Source organism: Pyrgilauda ruficollis, unplaced genomic scaffold (assembly GCF_017590135.1).
Source record: "Pyrgilauda ruficollis isolate IOZ18807 unplaced genomic scaffold, ASM1759013v1 scaffold56, whole genome shotgun sequence".
Lineage (NCBI taxonomy): Eukaryota > Metazoa > Chordata > Aves > Passeriformes > Passeridae > Pyrgilauda > Pyrgilauda ruficollis.
Genome location: NW_024527266.1, coordinates 4,462,655 through 4,483,763, shown reverse-complemented (window position 1 = coordinate 4,483,763; position 21,109 = coordinate 4,462,655). Strand labels below are relative to the sequence as shown.

The 21,109-nt window shown below is 39.6% G+C and overlaps 1 protein-coding gene across 2 annotated transcripts in view; it reads right to left on the bottom strand.

Moving 5' to 3' along the window:
- The window catches only part of EP300 (E1A binding protein p300), a 61,200-nt gene extending 40,823 nt beyond the window's left edge, over positions 1–20,377 (bottom strand). Inside the window, exons 1-3 of one of the 2 annotated variants that reach the window (XM_041481710.1) lie at positions 20,265–20,377; positions 19,550–20,140; positions 5,013–5,668 (exon numbers count right to left, since the gene is read on the bottom strand). In XM_041481710.1, the coding sequence (XP_041337644.1) occupies positions 5,013–5,668; positions 19,550–19,643 (750 nt within the window). In that variant the 5' untranslated portion in view covers positions 19,644–20,140; positions 20,265–20,377. Of the gene's footprint in view, positions 1–5,012; positions 5,669–19,549; positions 20,141–20,264 lie in introns of those variants that run through there. The other variant, XM_041481712.1, reaches the window with a different exon arrangement.
- Between the last annotated feature and the right edge of the window lie 732 nt (positions 20,378–21,109).

Below are 21,109 nucleotides of genomic sequence, written 5' to 3'. Positions count from 1 at the left end.
CATCAGACAGGGCTGTTCAGGTACTCCCCCCATCTAAGAGGGGCAACTACAAAAGCAGAGAAATTCCCCAAGGTTTTAGTCTAATGCCATGAAACACATGTATCTTCAGTTCAGAAGAAGGTCAAGTGACTAACTCTGCTTCTAGTTTACTGTTAATACCATAGAACACAAATTGAAAAGGAACACCTGCTATATAAGTAGCTATGTAAGTATGGACACAGATGTTGCAAATATTATATCATTTCTCTGTAAGAACAACTGCATCATTAATAGTCTAATATTTGAAAGACAGCTAGATATCAGCATTAGTACTGAACTGTGACCAGCTTTTAGATTTGCAAAGATAACTATAAGAATGGAGAAGTAAACAAACAGAATTAAGTTTTAATAACATTCTTTCAAAGAATCCAGAATTCACAGTATCAACTATGCATATCTCTATCAGGAAAAGTGCAGTGCATGGACTAGTTTGAGGTTATACTGATATCTAGTATCTTCCCATATCCACAGGTTCACAAGTGAAAGTTAATTAACTTTCCCCAAACAGGAAATTTAGTATAAGTAAATTCCAGATGGGTCTTTAAAACAAAGAATTTACTGTACAACACTTCCTAGTGCCATTCTACTGACTGGTAGAGCATTACTGAACTCAACCATACCCGAACTACATTTTGCCAGTGGTGTCTGCTGCATTCTTTTCAAGGACTGCTATTGATTATTTTTCTTTGCAGTTAACTGCACAATATTTTAAGATGCCTATTTCAAGACACCAGCATTATGTCGCTGTTATTTCTGCAAGAAACTCCCCATGCCACTCCAGAAACTTAGACTCACTGCTTCATTTTTCCCTCATAAACAAACATTCCTCTCTTACTCTGGTATAAAGTGAGCAATTATTCTTTTTTTTCCACCTCAGTTTACCAAAGAAGAGAAAGGCAAGGACTGGAACTCACACTACCCTTCGAATGGATCAATGTACTTGATCATATGGCATGCTTAGTCACAGACTGAACAGTATGGATACAATTACCTGTTGAATCAAATAGCTACTGAAAAACAGAAAGGCAACCAAGAACACTGACCACCTATCTAAAATGAGAGGCTGAATGTGCTAACACTAAGAAATATATGATGCTTTTATTTTCTTAATCTAATTTCACAATTTGAGGGTGACATCTTCAATGTCTTCAACTTTGAACATAAATTTATTGTTATGAAATTTCTTATTGTTCTACTTAGAGGAAGTTACGGAGATGCTGACTAATTATTTTGTCTTTGTAAAATATTGCCATTCAATCTTCCTCACAGAGGTTAAACTGATAATGCCAATAATAGCAGAGAACTTTGCACTTACTGAAAGAGTAAACCAGGTCACAAAGAATTACCTACTGGAACTAAATGTTTCAAGTGAAATGCTCACATAGCAGAGGTAGTAGTAATGCCCTTACCAATCTGAACTGCCTACACAACCACTTCATTAGTGGAGTAAGGGAACATTTCTTGAATCAGACAGGAAATGTAACTGACCTGAAGGTCAGGTCTATCGCTCTGTGGTAGAGCACGGCTATGACAGAAATGTGTAGAGTGACTTATACACAAAATACCCTCTTCTTTCCCTCATACAAGGCTGGACAGGTAAGAGCCTAACGGGCACTCTCAACAGAACCCAGTGGAAGAACAAAACAAAAGTTTTAACTAGATAAAATCCCACAGAATGGTTCAAAACCAGCAACATGAATCAGCTTTTAGCAATTCAAGCTTTGTAATAAGTTACCTGTTCACATTTAAATCAAAGCTGTAAAATCATCTAGTGAAATAAAACGCCTGAAAAGTACTTCAATGATGACAGAACCCAAGCATTACAAACAATTTCCAGAACACTATTTCAAGAGTAAAAGGCATGTCTGTTATCCTCTCTTAACTTGCACAAAACCAAGCACATAGAAAACAAAAAACTATTCAAGAACACGAAACTTCTTACAATTCCTTTCCCTCCAAACTTCTAACACTTCATTTCAGGGCAGACTTTCACAAGTGTTTTTACGTCTGTACTGTCAACAAAGTAGGATTCACACTCTCCTTTGACAGGCAAGATCAACTCCTTTAAAAAAATCCCCTCCCTAACACAGGGATACTAGCTTTCCAAATGACAAGTAGAAACTGGACCTGAAAAACAATTCAAATTAATTATTTTTTTAATGACCACCTGAGTTTCAATTTCAGTCAGGTTCAGTTTCTCCACACAGCCTGTCATGCAACTGGCACAGAAACGGCATCCAGAGAGAACTGCTTCTTCGTAAGTCGGTGACTGCTAACATCAGGACAGAAAACTACAGGATGGAAGCATCAGATTGTAGCAGAACAAGTTTATGAACAGAAATAATTTACAGAGACATTTGGGATTTCAAGTCCAAAAAGTAACATGCACAATTAGAGAAGGTTGGAAGTACATAGATAACGAGCAAACAAGTGTTCCAACTCTATTGCTACTCAATGTTTTGGGAAGAGAGGAAGAAAACTTCAGTAACTCCACAAGATAACAGAACAGAGCAGAAACATAACCAATTTCACTTTCCAAATTGACTAGCCCCTTGGAGTTCATCTTTGCTGTTAGAAGAGCATAACATCCTCCCCTCCCAATTACTCAACATCACAGGAAACCTAAGCTATTCCATACAAACTATTGCACAAAACATGTCCATTTCACTGAGAGAGAACTCTCTGAAGCAACCCTCCCATCACCTAAAGGGGCTGCCTTTGGCAAACTTACATGATGAACTTGATCACAACCAAAGCATCTCGTCTGACTTTTTTCCTTCCTACTGAAGGAGAGCTTCTGGATAATGCAGTTTTTGTAGCAATGAAGAAAACCTACAAAAGTAATTGCACCAACTCCCACTTTAACAGCAACATGCTACTAAATTTACCAATTAGAAAAACTGGCTTTTAAAAACAACTGCTTAAGGTCCTCTGTTTTCATCGACTTTTTGAAGATTTGTAGGTGGGAAAACCCAAAAGCAGATGGGTGGAGAGATAAAATGGTCAGACATTACTGTTGTCAGACTTCGCTAACTCTACTCTATGAAGTGAAACACAGGCTCCCTGCCAACAACCAAACCAATTGAAGACATTCCGGAATTTCAGCCTCCATTTCAGACTGTTCTCTTTCATCCGACAGTTTCAACTCCTTTATGAGGAATATACCCACTAAACACAAGAAGTCTCAAGACTGTTTTATCAGCAATTAACGAACCTAAGTATTTTTAACCAGTCTGGGACTATGAACTGAAAACCAGTAGTTACTGTGTATTTGGCCTGAATATTCTCAAAAGCGTAAGGTGCTCTTAATTTACGAGTAGAGAACTTTTGGAATTTAGGTAAGGAAACAATTTAATTTTAGACTAAATCAGTCAAAAGCTTCATTTTATGTTCTTTCTTTACTTTTAGATAAATGAGTTTATTATAGTGCATAACTCGCCTTTAGCTCTGGTAATTATGGATGAAGTTGCATTTCATCCAAACACTCAATACAACAATTTTTGACCTCTGAAGATCCTTTTTTTTTTTTTTTTTTTTAACAGCCAAGGAATAATGAGTGAGGTGTTATATAATTCCAATGCAAGAATACTTCAAGCAGCTACATATTTCTTACCACTGTAAGCTGCATTTAAGTTTTCTACTGTAGTAATCAAGTTTTGCATCAATTTTCCTATCAGTCAAAAATATCTGAAATGACCAGACCACAGAATCAACTCATTACTTAACAAATATATACACAGATATATATATATACACACACACACATCCACACACACCCCCTGAAAAGTTAGCACACTGAGCTTAAGCAAGCAACTAAGACAAAAAAATTTCATAATTAACGTTCACAAGACACAAAAAGTAATATTTCACTTAATATATTAAAGCATGACAAAACCATTAATACACAGCATGATTTTTATGTATGTTTCAAACACACTTATAGACTGTTACTTATCATTCCTAGTCTTCCAAGTAGACTGACTTTAGGCATTCAGAGAGATTTAGGTATTGCAAAGCACCTTAAAAAAGCTCTCCCCTCAGTAGCCAAGAAACACAAAATACCCACTTAAAGTGAACTAAAATACTGAAGAATTTTCTAGGCTTTTGATCAAAACATTAAAAAAATGGAGAATACTCAAGTGGCTCCTACTCTACTGGCTAATTGTGCATGACAAAAATTAAATTAAAGACATCCATTTATCCTTAGTTAAACCAGTAGGTCTTCTCTCATCTCTTCAGTGACTTAGGACAACAACTTTCTTCCAACCTCCTGGATTACAAAAGCACATTTATTTCCCTCTCAGTCTTCAAAATATTTTTTTTTAGCTTTCTGGCTTACTCTCCAATAAACAAAGCCACTGCAAATTTTCAAACTAGAACTGAGTCACATTAACAGTCTTAAGAGCCCAACATTGTCTTCAGGTGCCTACACAAGCACTCACTCCCCACCATTAACTCGAATACCCAGCACACACAGCGAGTAGAGCAGTCAACTCAAACCTGTGTGCGGCTCTCAGCATCTACTACAGCACAAACACTCAGCTGATCTCAGACAACAAATACTTGCACTAACTGTCATACAGAAAAAAGCACCACAGCGCCTAAAAGGTCCTGATGGATTCCCCTCACACTTGCAATACCAGCATCACATTAGATGGATTAATACAGTTGCAGAGAAAGCATAAAACAGAATAAAATACAATCAAGTTACTTTTCAATGTAATAGATAATCTGTACTGTCACAAGATTTCTAAAATAGGCTTTTTAATCTAGTCATAGTCTTGCTTGCTGTGCAACACTCAATTTTTGCTTCCTGTGACCATCACAAATTCCACTTTAGCAGCATATAAACTATTTAATCCATCATACAGGATTCTTAAAGAAAAAATCCTACAGAATCCACAGTGCAGAGGACGAATTTTACAAAACAAAGTCAACAATGAGGAAAAGTAACCAAGTTGAGCTTGTCTTACCTTGTTCATGGCTCCAGGCTGTGGCCCTCTCAGTCCAGCCTGCCCTCCCATCTGTGGAGTGCCTTGTTGCAGTGTCTCAGCCAACAAGTTCCCAGTGCCCATTCCTGGGTTTGGGTACGGCATATTGGGTCGCCCTCTGCCTGCTCCAATTGAACCGTTCATGACTTGCCCCTGCATCATCCCCTGTCCGTTGCCTGCTGCCAACATCCCAGGATTCATGCCAGCATTCATCCCTGTGTTCATTCCCATGCCAGGCTGGTTAACTGGGCTGTTCACTGTGGGCATCATTGCTGCTGTGGATTGAGCAGAAGGACCCTGGTTTGGTCCACTTGCACCCATTGCCATATTGGGAGAAGTCAACCCAGCTTGTGCCATGGGGCTTTTCACCATGCTATTTAACATTCCCATTCCAGGACTGTTTTGTTGGGTTTGACTGGCCATGCCTTGGCCAGGGCCACCAACCCCCATATTGAGATTTGGGGAGCTACCAGCCCGCAGAAGTTCAGACAGCTGCTTGTGTTTAGAGGCAGCATCTTGTGCCAGGCCAAGGCTGGTCTGCAGCTGATTAATGTCACCACCATTGGTGAGTCCAAGTTCTGTGGAGCTGATCAGTTCATCTGGCAAGTCATGTTCCAGATCAAAGAGTGATCCAAAATCTGAAAAACAAAACGGATTGTGTATGAGGTCAGAGCAATTAATAATAGCATCTTGAAGTTTCTACTTTTTAACTTCCAGCAAAACTTGACTTTTTGTATTTGAGCAAAATTCCCTTATCACTTGTTACGGAAAGCTATCTAATTCATCAGGATAAAAGTGATTCTAAACTTTATGGGATCTAAACTAGAGAAAACCATTCTACTTCAGCTTTCTACAATTTGTGTTAAAAGATCACTGGATATCTCAGCCTATAGATCTCTCAACTTGGAAATTTTGACAAGGGAGGAGTGAAAAATACATACTGAAATCTCTCAGAGTTGGCCAATGGAATTAAAGAGCAATTATAAAAAAGAATTAGCAGGCTGATGGGAAAAGACTGTCTTTAAAAAACTTTTGCTAAACTGTTGCCTTTGGAACAGCAATAATTAATACAGCAATATAACTTCAAAAATGTTTACTACTTATTATATAATAAATAGAGGTTTGGTTATAGGGTTTTATGTTGAATTGGGTTTTCTGGCATTTGGTTTGGTTGGTTGTTTTGGTTTCTTTTTTGGGTAGCTGTTTGGTTTTTTTTATTCTTCCACATACATTCATTACCAGCATTGAATTGCCAAATTGAACTTGACTGGACAGCCAGTATCTTCCAACAACAAATACTGTCAGAAAACAAAGTTACCCTGGAGAGTCCTTGCCACAAAGTTGTGAAAAACACTAGGACGAAAAAACAAATTCCCATCTCAAGAGCCCATGCAAAGCAATCCCCAAGGTAACTAAGTGGTGAAAGATTGCTACTTAGAATATACAGATACTAGAATATTACATAGTACCCAACACCGATTTGCTCAAGAGAACAAGTTCTTGCGTCTGCACTAATATACGTACCTTGGTCTATTTAATCTATGCTAGTTAAACTAAAAATAACTTGGAAAGCTTATGGTTTCTGACATGCATTAATGACAACTTCCTCTCCAAGTGAGAGAGGAGCTGGTGTGTTGTTCTCACCAACAACAAGTGTTTGGTGAGGAATGCAAAGCTCAAATGCAGCCTTGGCTGCAGGGACCAAAAAAGGTGGAGCTCAAGATGCAAACGGTCCAAATATTAGTGGGAAAAGACTACAGTTGAAAAGCATGTAAGTCAGAAAACTTCATCAGCATTATGGATCTGTTTAAAATGTTTCACGTGATACTAAACCCACATTGCCAAACACCTGGACTAACAGAGTTTCTACAACTTCAAAAGTGTTATCACAGATAAGATTATGACTTTAGAATTCTGAAAATATGGACGAGATTGGCAAGAATGCAGGTACACCACAACAGGGATTTTAACACTCCTTTTACACACTCTACATTACTACAAACCACCAGAGATAGAAAATTTTCATTAAAGAACTTTTAAACTATTACTATGAGGTAGCCCATTCTTCATTATCATATATCTCGTGCTAGAAGTTATGCTTTGCAAGACACACTAAGGACTGATCGTTCATTTGCATGACTGGTATCTTTGAAAATTCAGAAGTGAAGAAACAATCAGAAGAATACATCTTTGTCCAAGTTCTCTTTCATCTACAATTATGAACTTAATGTTTTGTGTCAGTAGATTAATCTAAAAACACACCAAACACCCCCATCCCCTCAAAAAACCCGAAACAAAAAACTGAAACCAAAACCAACTTACAACGCTCAGTGTTTAATTTAAGAATTACATTTCAATGACCATGGGAAGAGTTAGTGGAAGAGACCCTAAAATTAGAGATCAAGGAAATTGAAAAGGCAATGAAAAAAATTGATGACAGCTCAAATCAGCTTCCATTGGCACCTTAAGAAGCCTGTTAGGACAATAGGCAACTGTTGAAACATTACATCCTGAATGCCAATAACCTGACAAAGAGCCCACGAGTGAGGAAGGAGTAAAAGATACAATCAAGAACTCACAAGTTAGTCTGTTGTCCTCAATGGTGAACAAACAAAACTGAAAACAAAATTAAGTGATTGGCAAAAACATGACTCGGCACAAAGCCTGTACCTACAACACAACCATCATGGCAGCCCAGACATCTCCCATCAGCACCCACACAGTCTAAAGGCCGTGTTTTTGACTATTTCTAGCTGGGTAAAGAATTTCTGCTCTTGAACAAACACAACTCCCAGCACAGGGCAAGTCCCACACCAAAAATCCTCTCTTCACCTTTCTTGTGCTCAGACCATTGCATATAAAGCCCTTCACAAAACCAACTGGAAAGTGACTGGTAAATGTTTGAATATGAAAAACTAATTTGTTTTTCAAACTGCCACGTAGTATTTTCTCAGGACAACCCATATGATGATTTCAGATGTAACACCACAAAGGGGCAGTGCAATTCTTGTTTTGAGAGACAAAGATCTGGTCATCTTGACTCACGAGAAAATATTAATCTGCTTCTCTGAAGACCTCACTTCCTTAAATTCTCCCTCCTCATAAATGAGGAGATAATTCCAGCTTTAAGGCTTACTACCCATTACTTACTACTACTACTAACTGGAGCATCCAGGTACAAGCCATCTGAGCTCCTTGGCCTGCTCATTCTGTGACATCAGTGAACAGAAAGAAAAATGTCATAAAAACTGTAAGGGGTATTAATTCTTTTTATTAATACCTTAAAATACAACACAGCACCAGCTACATTAAGCAAACCCACCCCCAACCCAAATGGCTGTGAAATAATCCTAACTGGATTTGTTCTTTACATCAAAACATCTAAGACATTCAATATGAAACTCTCACATAAAACTAACTTGCTAGGATTTTTAAGCCTAGAGTATATACTAGAGACAATTCATTGTAAAAGAATACTGTCAACTATTAGCCAGAATTGTAAGTAGTAACTACCAAGAATGCAATATTCTGGTATGAGTTTGCTCCTTTTTAGAAGTCTTTTCCAAAAACAAACCTTCAAAGTCTTTTTTAGTCAGTAGATATAGAAAAAACTTTCAATTGTCTGGTCAGCTATGAAAATTACGTTTTTAGTCAACTGCTGGGAGGCAGAAATTTTCTGATACTGGACTGAAACAAAACTTCAAATGACCATAAAGATGAATAGGACCTTGTGTATGTATAACAGTTGAAATCCATTTTAGTCTTCTACATAGAACTGGTGCCCTAAAGGCCACTGCAGAGAGTTCTACCTATGACCAAGCCAAAAACTGTCAAGGCTGGGCAAGGCAGCTCACCAACCATGTGAAAACAAGATCATATATACTCACCCAAGAGACAAAGGCATAGCTTAAGACAATGGTGAGAAGTATCCAGAGAGCTGATTGACTTTCCAGTACACTGAGGTCACTGCTGCTCTTGCAATCTATTTCATTAAGGATATGCACAAAGATTTCTCACTTAGAAAATCAAGCTCGTGGGAAGGCAGAGGAGGAAGATTAGTCCTGCAAAGATCTGTCCACCTCACTCATCATCTCTAGAGATCCTAACACAAAAACTGGGATGTAATAGAACTGACAGTATCTGGCCTAAAGCCCAAAACCATCCAGCAACACACTGGTAGGAAGTGGCAGTGGTGGACTGAATCCTGATCTCAATCCTTATCTCAGTAGAGCAGCACAGTGATTCCCCATGATGCTGTTTATGGTATTATTAGTGTATTTCTTTCTACAGGTATCAAGAACGCATAGAACAGATTGCTGCTGCCACCCAAGAGGCAAAGAAATGAAAATCTCAAAGCAACATCTAAGTAGTAGATCTGAAAGTCTTAATCTGTGATCAACTCAACATGCAAAAGCATATCATAATTTCCTTTTAGGAACTGTACCACTACTGAACACTTAGCAAGCCTTTAGAAAAACAAAAACAAAAAATCCCAACAACTTATCCTGGCTATATTAGATCTGTAGTGAGAAAATCAGAAAAGACAGTGGGAGCAGGTCCATCTCTACCAGTGGCAGTTCAGTTAGACTGAATTAAGTAGTATGAACTGTGCCCTAAACTGTGAGAAGGCAACTTCAAAAATCGGTGTACTAACCTGCATTGCGTACTATGGACTGAATTCTTGATTTTGGATTCTACTTCTAAAAGCCTACCTTCGACAATGCCTAATCTGCAAGATGCAAGGAAACTGCCAGCCTGGGTTGAAAAGCCACCTGGCACCAAAATGGACTTTAAACTAATACATATGCAGAGTGTGCAATCAAAATCCTTAAGTCAATAAGACTTCAATGTCTTATCAAGTGATCAATTTTCAAATTAGCTACAAAGTATTTATTTCAAGTTAGTTTTACTGCAAGAGCACCTGGTAGCACCGGTGATGCAACAGCTCTCAAAGCAGGCATAGCAGCAATTTATGACAGTGTGTATAAAGCAGGGAAAATACATCAATACTAACTACTTAGCAAGGAAATCAGCACATGTTCAGGTGGGACATACAAGTTTCTTTTACATGCTTTCTAGTCTACAGTCAGGATCCCATTATTTTCTCATTTCTGGATTAAGACAACAGTCCTTTACTCACCTTTCAGAATAAAACAGGAATTTCTGTCTATATGGAAACTATCTGGTCCCAGCAAATAGGCTGCAGTGAACAATACTGGTTTTCTAGGAACACCCCCATGTGCTACAAAACAGCAACACTTTATTCTCACAGGAATGAACCCTCAGACTTAAGACATTTGAGCATTCAGTCTTGAGAAGAATTGGTACAAGCTGAAGGAAAAGCATCATGTGTGATCAGCAATGCCTCAAGAACCCTGCACGGCAGACAGGTCAGACAGCTGCTGATTGCTGAGCCTACCTCTGTCAGACCAGCAAAGAGGTAAGAAACTCAACAGTTCCTGTCCCTGTTTCCCCTTTATCACACTCCCAACAGACACACCAACTTTGAAAGCTGCTGCACAGTCACCTTTTTACACAAATGCTTCTGAAGCCCAGCAAGATCTTAGTGGATCAACTTATATCACAGTCATTGTGTTCACAACAAAACAAACAGACATGGCTTAATAAAGGACACTGAATACAAAGCATGTATGTGACAGGGTTGACAGGAACCACAGATGATGTTGGACCACATGGCAAACACAACACCTTTGCTGTGCTTTCAGACAAAGAACAACAATAAGGTGCTGAGGTCAGTATCTTCCCTGCATGGAGAAACAAAAGCTATCCATAACTGAACAGGGCCTACATGTAACAGAGAAAGTGCCCAGAAGATCCCACCGGTATTCCAGAGAAATCAGTCATTCAGGCTTGCAGTTAAGCACCAGCATTACAGGCCCTAAAACACACTGTCTGAAATGTCCTCAAAAGAAAAAGAAAGAAAAAAAAATTTAAAAAAAAAAAAGGCAGAACTCAAAACATGAAACCAAAAAAAGACAGGACAAGAAAAGGAGACACAATCTCACAGGATAATCCTCAAGTATCCATGAAAATGCAGAAGCAAAGGTGAAGCAGAGACTTGAAACAAAGTGCTAATAAAGTCATCAATTCCCAAGGCCTCTACAATGACAAAAAATTAAGCTAGATAAGTCCAGGCAGTTTATCAGGGAAGAAGAAAAAAACCCAAACAAAAACTCACATGCCTAAGGACAAAGGCACACACCAATCTGGTAGGAATTTTGCTATATCACACTTTGGAGACCAGACCATCAAATCCATTAAAAGAGGGGGCTTTTCATGTAGATACTCTACGAAGCCACAACTGCCCAATGGTAACGCAAGTTCTACCAAACTGTTCTAATTTAAAACATAGAATTAATTTAAATTCATCTACTAAATTGATTTAAAATGAAGGGGCAAAACATTCACATCAACCTAAGATACTAAGGTCTAGAGTCATCATTGCAGCTACTGCTTCCAAAATCCTCAGACAGCACTCCCTGTATAACCCTAATGGAGGGTGATCGCTTGCTCAGCAGCAACTGAGAATTCGTGTTCTGTATTACACTATTTGAGTCTTCAGCGTCAGACTTCAATATTAATTCTGCTCCCTGTAACAAACTGGGAAAGCACACCTTCCTTCCCTGCCAATCCAGAAAAGACCTGAATTTCTTCACTACATCAAGAAATATTGTAATTTGAGGTAAGACTAAACAATACAAACAGAAAACATATTAAACAACCTTATTCAAAACAACTGGAAGACAACAAACACAAAGGTTCAAAACATGTTAGCACACTATGGTAGCGCACAATTTCTGGCACAAATATTTTTAAAAACAATCAAACATTTATTGATCTAAGTCCAATTCACCATGTAGAATGCACATGATTCCAATATTAGCTGTAATAACCAGGCATAAATGTAAGTATTTTACAAGTGTGAACACCAACAACCACAAAAAAATCTTCTAAAGTGGCAACAGCATATCATTCAACATCTACTTAAGTCTAGAAAATTGAGACTTCATTCTCTCCATTTTTTAAGCTATCCTAATCCCTATTCAAACACTGGTGTCATCAACATCAACTTTTGCTTAAGGAAAATAGTCTCAGTTTTGTGAAGTCTCAATAACCTGTAAGTTTAAGTCATACTCTTCCCAAACTAATATCAACTGAAATGCCTATTATAGTAGACTCTGACTGATGCAAGGTTTCTGCAGCTTCAGAAGGAAATTCTATTTACAACAAACTTTTCAGCTTCATATTCAAAGTTCTTCAAAAAACCAGTATTTAGTACAGATGACAGTAGGAGTTAAGCAGAGAAAACCGTAGTGAAAATGCAATGGTTACGAGTCTGGAATATAGAATTGTAACTGTTCTAGGGAAACAGAAGTGGTGTAATCATATAGAAAAGACTGGGGTCAAAACTCAGGAATAGGGTATGTTTAAAGATTTAATATTACTTAAGGAGGAATTTCAGATACATTTTTATTTATGTACCTGTTTATTCATGCTGTTACACAAAGGCACTAGTCTTGCCATCACTGATAACCCACGTAAGTTTTGACATTTTAATTCCAAAATGCTGAAGTCACACCATTAATAATTTCCTTGTGAACACATTGCTATTTGCATAAATTTCATTGGGCTACCTTTAACTTGAGTCAAAAGTCTCTAAATTAGTATTACTATTCCCAGTGGCATCTGTGTATGCACACAGGTCTAGAAAGTTAGAGAAGCTGGTGGACAAAAACTGGGTACACACAGATAGGATGGGAACACCCTTATGCGCACAGAACACACTGATTCATTTCAGAAGCAATTACAAATCAGTTTCAAGAGAGTAAAGTTCATTTCATTGTCAAGTTAACAACGACTTTGAAATGATGCAATCTGCATATACAATTACCAAAAAGCCAAGTCACTTTTCTGAGTTCATTCAACATTACTCCAGAGTAAAAGCAAAAAGCAATGCTGAATTTATATACAAAAAAATTACAAGTAAACAAAATAACATAAGTCAGCAGATCAGACTTCATTATCTTAAACCAGTAATACCCCAGATTTCCTGGAATTACACTCAGTAACTTGTAGTAAAAGGCAGTTTAGCTTCAGCAAAATTTGTACTGAGCAAGCCATATATATCAGCATTTTGCCAGACTTTTACATTTTATTAGGATTCCAAAAAGGAAAAAAGCCACTGAAAATTCACATCTTTTCATCCATTAGAACAGCAGGGGTATGTTACAATCTCTCTTAAAACAAGAGAAATTGTCTATTCAGTGGTATTTGGAAGTCCCACAAAAAAGGAAACAGCAAATCCTGATTCTACAAGCAGAGACCATTCAAAACTCCTGTCCTTAGATCTCTCACAGGAATACAAAGAAAGATGCAGTCCAGAGGTGTTTCACACCATGAAATGGGAAAGAGCTAAATCTTTATCTGCCCTATCTCATAATGACCACTAATAGAAAATAACCTGTTTTCAAAGGTTCTTTACCTAACTTGCACTTTTTAATAAAAACCTTAGACTGGTCTCCCATTTGACATGCTTGATGTCAGGCCTGTTTACAGGAACAGCAACAAGTGAGCAACAAGTTACTGTGGTTTGAGTGCATCAGCATTCAACACTCCTTCTGCTAATTTTCTTCAAAAAGATTTGGAAGAAATAGGTGTTTGAAAGAGAATATTGCACATTGAGTTTTTAAGAGAACTTTAAATACATTCATATGCCAGTCCATTTAAAGAAAACTTGTTGCTATTTAGGAAGAGAATGGTAGGTTGTCTGATACTGTTCAGGGGGAGGATCTCTGCCCTAGTTGAAGTTCTACTTAAAGTTCTACAAATTCAAGGCAGCCACAGAAGTTTTTTATCAGGCACACCACCATATGCAGAGACAGATGTATTTTACTTCAGCCTGCTGCTACAGTTTAAGTAAAGACAGAAAAACAAAATCCTTGGAGACAGGTGTGCATTGTTTAGTTGTCAGTGAAATCTACACAGCAAAATTACTCCATTTGTCAAATAATAAATCTAAATGATTTTTGGGCAAACCCTCCCAGAAGGAGCACAAAATCAAGTGACGAGAAAGGCTGAAGTAGTATCGTTACACAGCTGGAGCAAGCACTGAAAGGCTGCTCCTAAGCAAGACACTGAGGTGACACACTGGAGGTGATCAAATAGCCTACAGAGAAGATGCAGGAAATGTACAATAAATCACAAAAAATTGAAATTTAATAATAAAGTGGTTTGCTTCAAATTATAAAGATACAAAAAACTAGGACTCCTACAGAAGTTCAGCATTTAGCCCCAGTATCTTATTAGACCCACACCCCCCAAAACCATATACTAAAACCTAGATTCTGATAGACCCTTTCCAGACAAAATTTGGTTTTCTACAAATGCACAAGTGACCAATAATCTGAACTCAAGGCAAGCCCTGCTCTAGGACTGTGAGGAACAAGATGGAAAAATTAGGTTTTTTTAATCTAGGATTTAAATTCCCAAGTCTTTTTCCAAAGGTTTTTCCTTGCAATATTAAACTTGTGAATCTAGTTTTAAATTGCAATTGCAAACTGGTTTTCCAGTCTCAAAGGCTTTTTAGCTGTAAGTGCTCAACACTCAGTTTTACACCATGGTATGTATGGTCCTCCTCGTGTTGGAGTATTTATTTTTTTGTTAAATAGGTACTTTTTCTGAGCAGTGTTAGAAAGCTACCTAACGTCAGAGACAGAGTCTTCATGGTGAAAGACACAAAGAATAGATACAGCAGTTAGAAAACCTACAAGGTTCAAAAGTCCGCATGATTTTCTTTGGAAAAAAAAAATCACTAAGCACTATATGAATGATTGGTTCATTTTTTAAAGAAGTCTCACAAACTTACATTTTCTTAATTTATATTTATTCCTAATGCATTTACTTGGAGAGCGTGTTTAACACAGGAAAGACACTCATTTTTGCCACACAAGCATTCGCTACTGCAATACTTGACTTACAGTATATTCCATCCATCAAATGACATTTTAAGGCAAAACCAGCAAGAAATATGGCTTTAACAAGAAGGGATGAAAACATTTAACTGATGGCTGCAAGTTAAAATGTAACTAATCATTTGGTCTTTAATGTTAGCTAGAAAACAGACTGATGGAAAAGTTGTTAATTTTAAATATGCTATGTACAAACACTAGCAAAAACCACACAGCTCTTGGAAAATAGAATTGAAAAGAGCAGTGGGGTAAGATTAATACAACTCATTTTGAGAAAAGAAACATCCTGATCCATTCGGAACAAATGAAAGACAAGTATCAGTCAAAACTGCCGTAGTCCAGAAGCAAGTTTCTTACAGGTCTTAGACCTTTGATGTGAGGGAGAGTGAAATTTAAAAGGTCAGAAACAGTTCCTGAGAAAAAGGATCATCCAGAGTTTACAAAAGATGGATACTTCAAGGGAGACTGAAGATGTTCTACTGTGCAGAAAAAATGTGACTTTTGGATATTGGAAACTGAAGGATGTTAAGGCACATGCCACAAAATACATTCTCTGTTCTTTGATATAACACACATGCCAACTAACTGTAGAAAACTGACTTCCAGTGTCCCAGCAAGCCTGGAACACTAAGCACTTAAAATCTTATTTTCAGATCTAGCAGCCTAAAGACACACTATACAAACACACTGCACCAGAGGGTGTACTCCATTTTTATTCTGTGAAGAAACACAGCAGTTTTGAACCCAGAGCCCAGAATGCTTTCCCAGCTCACAGAAAACAGCTTATTTCTAAGCAGGAGGAGGAGTGCATGTTGGGGGGGTGTAAAATAAGATAAAACTCTCCTGCCCTGGATATACCACATAGAAATCCGTACATAGCAATTTCAGCACACCTGCATTGCTTTCAGAAAAGTTGAGGGATCCACAAATAAAAACACATCTCTTGACCCTCCCCCCCACCCCCACTAATACCAAAACAAGTGGTTTAAAGCATCCAATTAAAAATCTATCTTTATGAACAACTTTCACTCATTTTATTCCAAGAGGGAATTCCTCAGGATCCACTCCAGTTATTCTGTTATAGTGGGGGGACTAATACACACCGGTGTGCTAACACAGTGTTGAAGAAAGCCTTGCTAGAGTAGGTGCAACATATCAAAAATGTTGCTACCAGTTAGGAAAGGTGAGCAAAGGTGCTACAATGGCAATGTAGTCAGTGTCGTCTTCTGTCAATGTAACCGTGCTGGTACTGAAGTGTAACAAAGTCACTGTTGTCACCAAAACACGATCCCACTGTAGAGCTGTAATGGCCCATGGAAAACTTAAGGCCTGGACAAGATACATAGATCATTACCATTCTTCTTTGCAACAAATTTAACACTTAAATAGAGAAAGGGGGAAAAAGTTATAGAAAAACCTGGTGTAGTTCAAGGGAATCCCACACAGTCCTGTCTCTGAAATTATTCTAGAGCTACAAAACATTAAAGGAAAAGTGACACCATCCAAAATTTCTAATATATTAGAGGATGATGCAAGTACCAAGACTTTCTAAACTACTTCAGAATGTTTATTACAAGATGTGCTACAAACATTTCAGTCTGCCTCCTAAAGGTTGAACTGGCCTTAATAAAGCAACTAAAAAGCACACTAACACAGTATGTTCCATGGCAAAGCAAATTCTGAGCAGGGAACACATGAAACATCTACAACTTTTAAGACAGAAGAAGATGCAGCACTGCAACCAAAGCGAGAAATGCAACTATATTTGGCTGCTGCCAATAAATCAAGCATATTAGGACAATCTCTGCTTACTTCTTTTTAGAAGAAAGCCACCAACATTAGAGTTTAGTACATTCCAGGCCCAGAATATGAGTATCATCCAGGTCTACAGTGAAAACATGAGTTAAAGACTCCTCTTTCGCCTTCAATATAAATATATTTAACATCTGCAAGTTTGGGAATAATGTGACATGAGTCAGCCATCATTTTTACATATCTAACAAACTAAAATGTTTCAGATTAAGAAAGTAATCAAAAAGTTAACAGCAAAAACAGCACTATGCACAGCTGCTGCAAAAAGTTTCATCAACAGTGCAAGTGTCTTGCCTTCCTCCTCTCTGATAGTGCTGAGAATCGAACAGTTTTAAAAAGAGTGCTTGAGTAAGTACATAAGTACCATGTTACTTATTTCCTATAATTAACCGAGGAGTGGGGACAATACAAGATTCTATAAGTGGAATTTACTTCATGACAGCTGTTTGTACTATTTCAAAGCAAATTTAACCAGCAGATAGGTTAAAAAATTGTAAACTTCAAAGCAGTTTCCCACAACAGAAGTGTGACAAAAACTGCAGTCTCAAGCAGCAAGTGAAAAAATACATTCATTGGTTCATAGGCTGGATTTTACCCACACAAATAGATATTATATGTCACGTTAAAAAACACAGAAAGTAAAACTGTCCCATAATTACTTGGCAATTTAAAAAAAAAAAAAAAAAGCCACAATATTAAGAACTCTTTAACAGGTCTTATGTAGTACACGTGAAGTGTTTGCACCACTATAAAACTCTGCATAGACCGGGCAATGACAGTTCCAATCACTTTGGGAAAAATTGAAACTGTCTGAAACGTACTGAAACTGTCCAGTCCCTAGAGTTTCACCAAAACCGTAAAAAGTTCATTTATTAACTGTAAAAAGCTGCCCAGTAAGTTAACAACTAAAGACTAAGTATTCTGGGAGAGTCTGCACCTGTTAAACTGAAATACATTCACAAATTATCCAACCTTTATTTGATCACAAATGTCTAAACTTAGATGTGTTCATTTGAATCAAAACATGCCTTTAACTTTCATACTTTTAAAGTATCAGAACTTTTCTCACAAAATATTTTTATTTCACCTCTCTAAACAGATCAAAATAACCACTATCAAGAAAAATTTAAAACAGTTATTATTGAATTAACCACTGTTTTCCAAATCTAGCACAAAAACTGGCTAGAACTAGTTCTAGCCAAAGAGTAGCTCCTCCAACCCTCTTCTACTCTCTTACTGAAGACCTGTTGATATTAGAAAGAGTCATGTCTTCCAATTGCAACATAATATTGGCTGTATTTAATATGCACTAAAAGTCACACACAAACTTTTCAAAACTATTATGTCATTCACCAAAAATAGAAAAGGCAAAAATCAAAATTTTGGAGATGATCCCAAGTAGAAACACATCCACTGCTCAAAGACCTGCTATTAAAATGTGGTGTTAACTGTCAAAGAGCTTTTCAGAAAAAAAAAAAAACAAAACAAAGATCCCAAAAAACAACAATAAGAAAACAACTCTTCCCTTTTCTTGCCTGTTAACTGCATTGAACAAGAGCACTGGTGCCTTCAGAAATGCCACCACCCACCAGACTGGCAGGAGGAGGCCTCCTCCATATCCCATAGGTTAATAGGATCTAATGGGAGTTCAAAGAAACTCCTGTGGGACAGGTAACAGAGTATTCTCACAGCAAATGACACCAAATACTCACCTGCTTCGCAAGAAGCATTAAAAGGCTGAAGAGCCCTTTGTTACTTCCTCCCCCCTCCCAGTACAACCAGTTCATATTTGCTAGGGATTGGGACACCTAAAATTTCCATGCTGTAGTTTGCCTTCCCAGCATCACCAAAGACCTTTGCAGGACTGCAGAGAAGCCCCTTTTTTCTTCACAGCTCTTAAGTCTACAGGGGAATTTCAGACATTTTGGTCTTGCAGCAAAGAAACAGGAGATGCAAGATTAACTACACTCCATATTGATTCTTAATGCAAATAAGGTGAAATAAAATTTCATCTCTAAGAAGATAAGAGTCTCAATAAACCTTATAGCCACAAGCGTGGCATCTGGATTTTGGTTTTAGCTGTTTTTTCTAAAGCCGATGGTCTATTTGAATCAGAAAAGCAGTATTTTGATACATTTCTGCAGGAAGAAGAACGGAGGATTGTAAAAAGTAAATCATATAAGCAGACTGCACATAAGAAGGAAAAAAGAAAAACAGAGAAATAAATCTCTCGTTTCTAAACAAGCTCTAAAAGAACCCCATATATGCAAAATAAAATACAAAACCAAGAAAACTTGTGTGTACACACGTAATTCAACAATAAAGTGTACAAAAGCATCGTCTTTAGCGCTACTTCGTATTTCTGCAACTGGCATTATGCTTAGCAAGGAGCTCGTAATCGCTACTATTGTGAAAGACACGAAAATGACGAACTGTTAAGTCCTATCTGCAGCTGATCAAAAGCACAATAAACTGAATAGCTTTGCTTTCAATCACTTCCAAAAAACCAGAAGGGCCAAAACACGCGAACACCCTCCCTATGCCATTAACGCAAATAGCTTCAAATGGAGCGAGAACAGGCGAAACAGACGGGAAGGAGAAAAGCAGGCTCGAGCTAACAGCAGCAAAAGGGAGGAGGAGATTTAGGCAGAAGAGGGGAGAAAAGGGCAGTAATTGCGGCACCGAGGAGCGGGGAGGCTCTGGGGCCCCGAGACTGACCTGTGCCGTCGCTGGCGGACACGGAGAGCGCCGGTGAGGAGAGTTTAGGCCGCTTGGCTGAAGGCGGGCCCGGCTCCACCACATTCTCGGCCATTTTTAATTTTTTAGACAATCACTCAGAGCAGAGAGAAGGTGGGGGGTGAACCCCAAAACCTTCACGTTCTTCTGGGGCCCCGAGTCAGGTGAAGAACAACAATACGGCCGAGAGCGAGGAGGAAGATCTGGCGGAGAAGGGGGGCCAAGTTCCCCTTTTTCGGCTCCTCGGGCTCTGGGAGGGCGGCAGCGGAGAAGCTGGGAGAGGTGGGAGCTGGGGCGGGGGGAGTGAGGCCTCTTCCCCCAGGCGAAAGGGCTGAACGAAGATGGGAGAAGCAGGTAAAGCCCCCGCCAAAAAAAAAAAAAAAAAAAAAAATTAAAAAATGGAGGCTGGTGAATATTTAATTTTTTTTTTTTTAGTAAAATTAATCCCGGCTGTTGTGCTGGTGCTTCCTCGCCGCCGCCACCATAATCATCTTCATCCTTCGGGGGGTCTCCTCCTCCTGCTGCCTCCTCACTGCCGCCATCAGCCTCTTCCTCCTCGGCGCCGTCCTCCTCCTCCTCATCGCCACAAGGAGGCGGGCGAAGGAGGGGAGAGGAGGAGGAAAAAAGAAAAAAAGATCACCGTCCTCTAGCAGCGGCTCCTTCCCCCTCCAACACCACCCTGCGAAAAAATACCCACCGCCAGCGACAGGGCTGGGGGGGAGGCGGCGGGGGGAGTGGCACGGCGTGCGCGGGGTCCCCAGCTCCACTCGCTTCTTCCTCGCCCGTCGCTAATGGCTGCAGAAAGGGGAGCTGTAAGGATGAGGAGGGTGAGGATAAGTCCCAGGAGTCTCCGCTTCACATCTTGTTGTGCAGGGAAGGAGGAGGGGTTGTTGTCCTGATGGAGGCAGCACCGATCGCGGGATGGGAAGGTGGGGGGCGGGTTTCAACACCCTTTCTGCCCCCCCTTTTTCTCTTCTTTCCCCTTCCTCTTTCTCTCGTTCGCAGTAGCAGGCTGCCCCCCCCTCCGGCGCAGGCAGAGGGGCCGATCTCACACCAGCGGCAGGAGGAGGAGGAGGAGGAAGAAGCCGGCCCCTCCCGCCCTCTCTGCCTACCTTCCCCCTTCCCGGGCGGCTGAGGATGGTGGCAGGGAGGGGGCCGCCTGTCTCAGCTCCCCCGGACCCACGGGCGATGCGGGGCGCGATGAGCGAGGGAGGAGACCCTCGGCCGCTGTTCGGGCGCGGTGGGGACTCCCCCTTCGCCTCTGCGAGGGTGGGGAAGGGAGCGAAGAGGTTGGAAGTCGGGGTGGGAGGGGAGGCCGCGCAGCGACCCCTCCGAGAAGAGGATCGAGAGGTAAAATTAAAAAAATAAAACAGGAGAAAAATCACGGCCGGGAAGGCCGGGGGATTCGCCCCGGAATAGCCGGGCGGGGGAGGGGGTCCCCGGCGCTGCCCGGCGGGGGGGGCCGGGGCGGGACGGCGGCAGCGCGGGGGCCGAGCGCAGGCTCCCTACTGCCCCTGCCTGGCGCTCCGGGGGCGTGTGTGC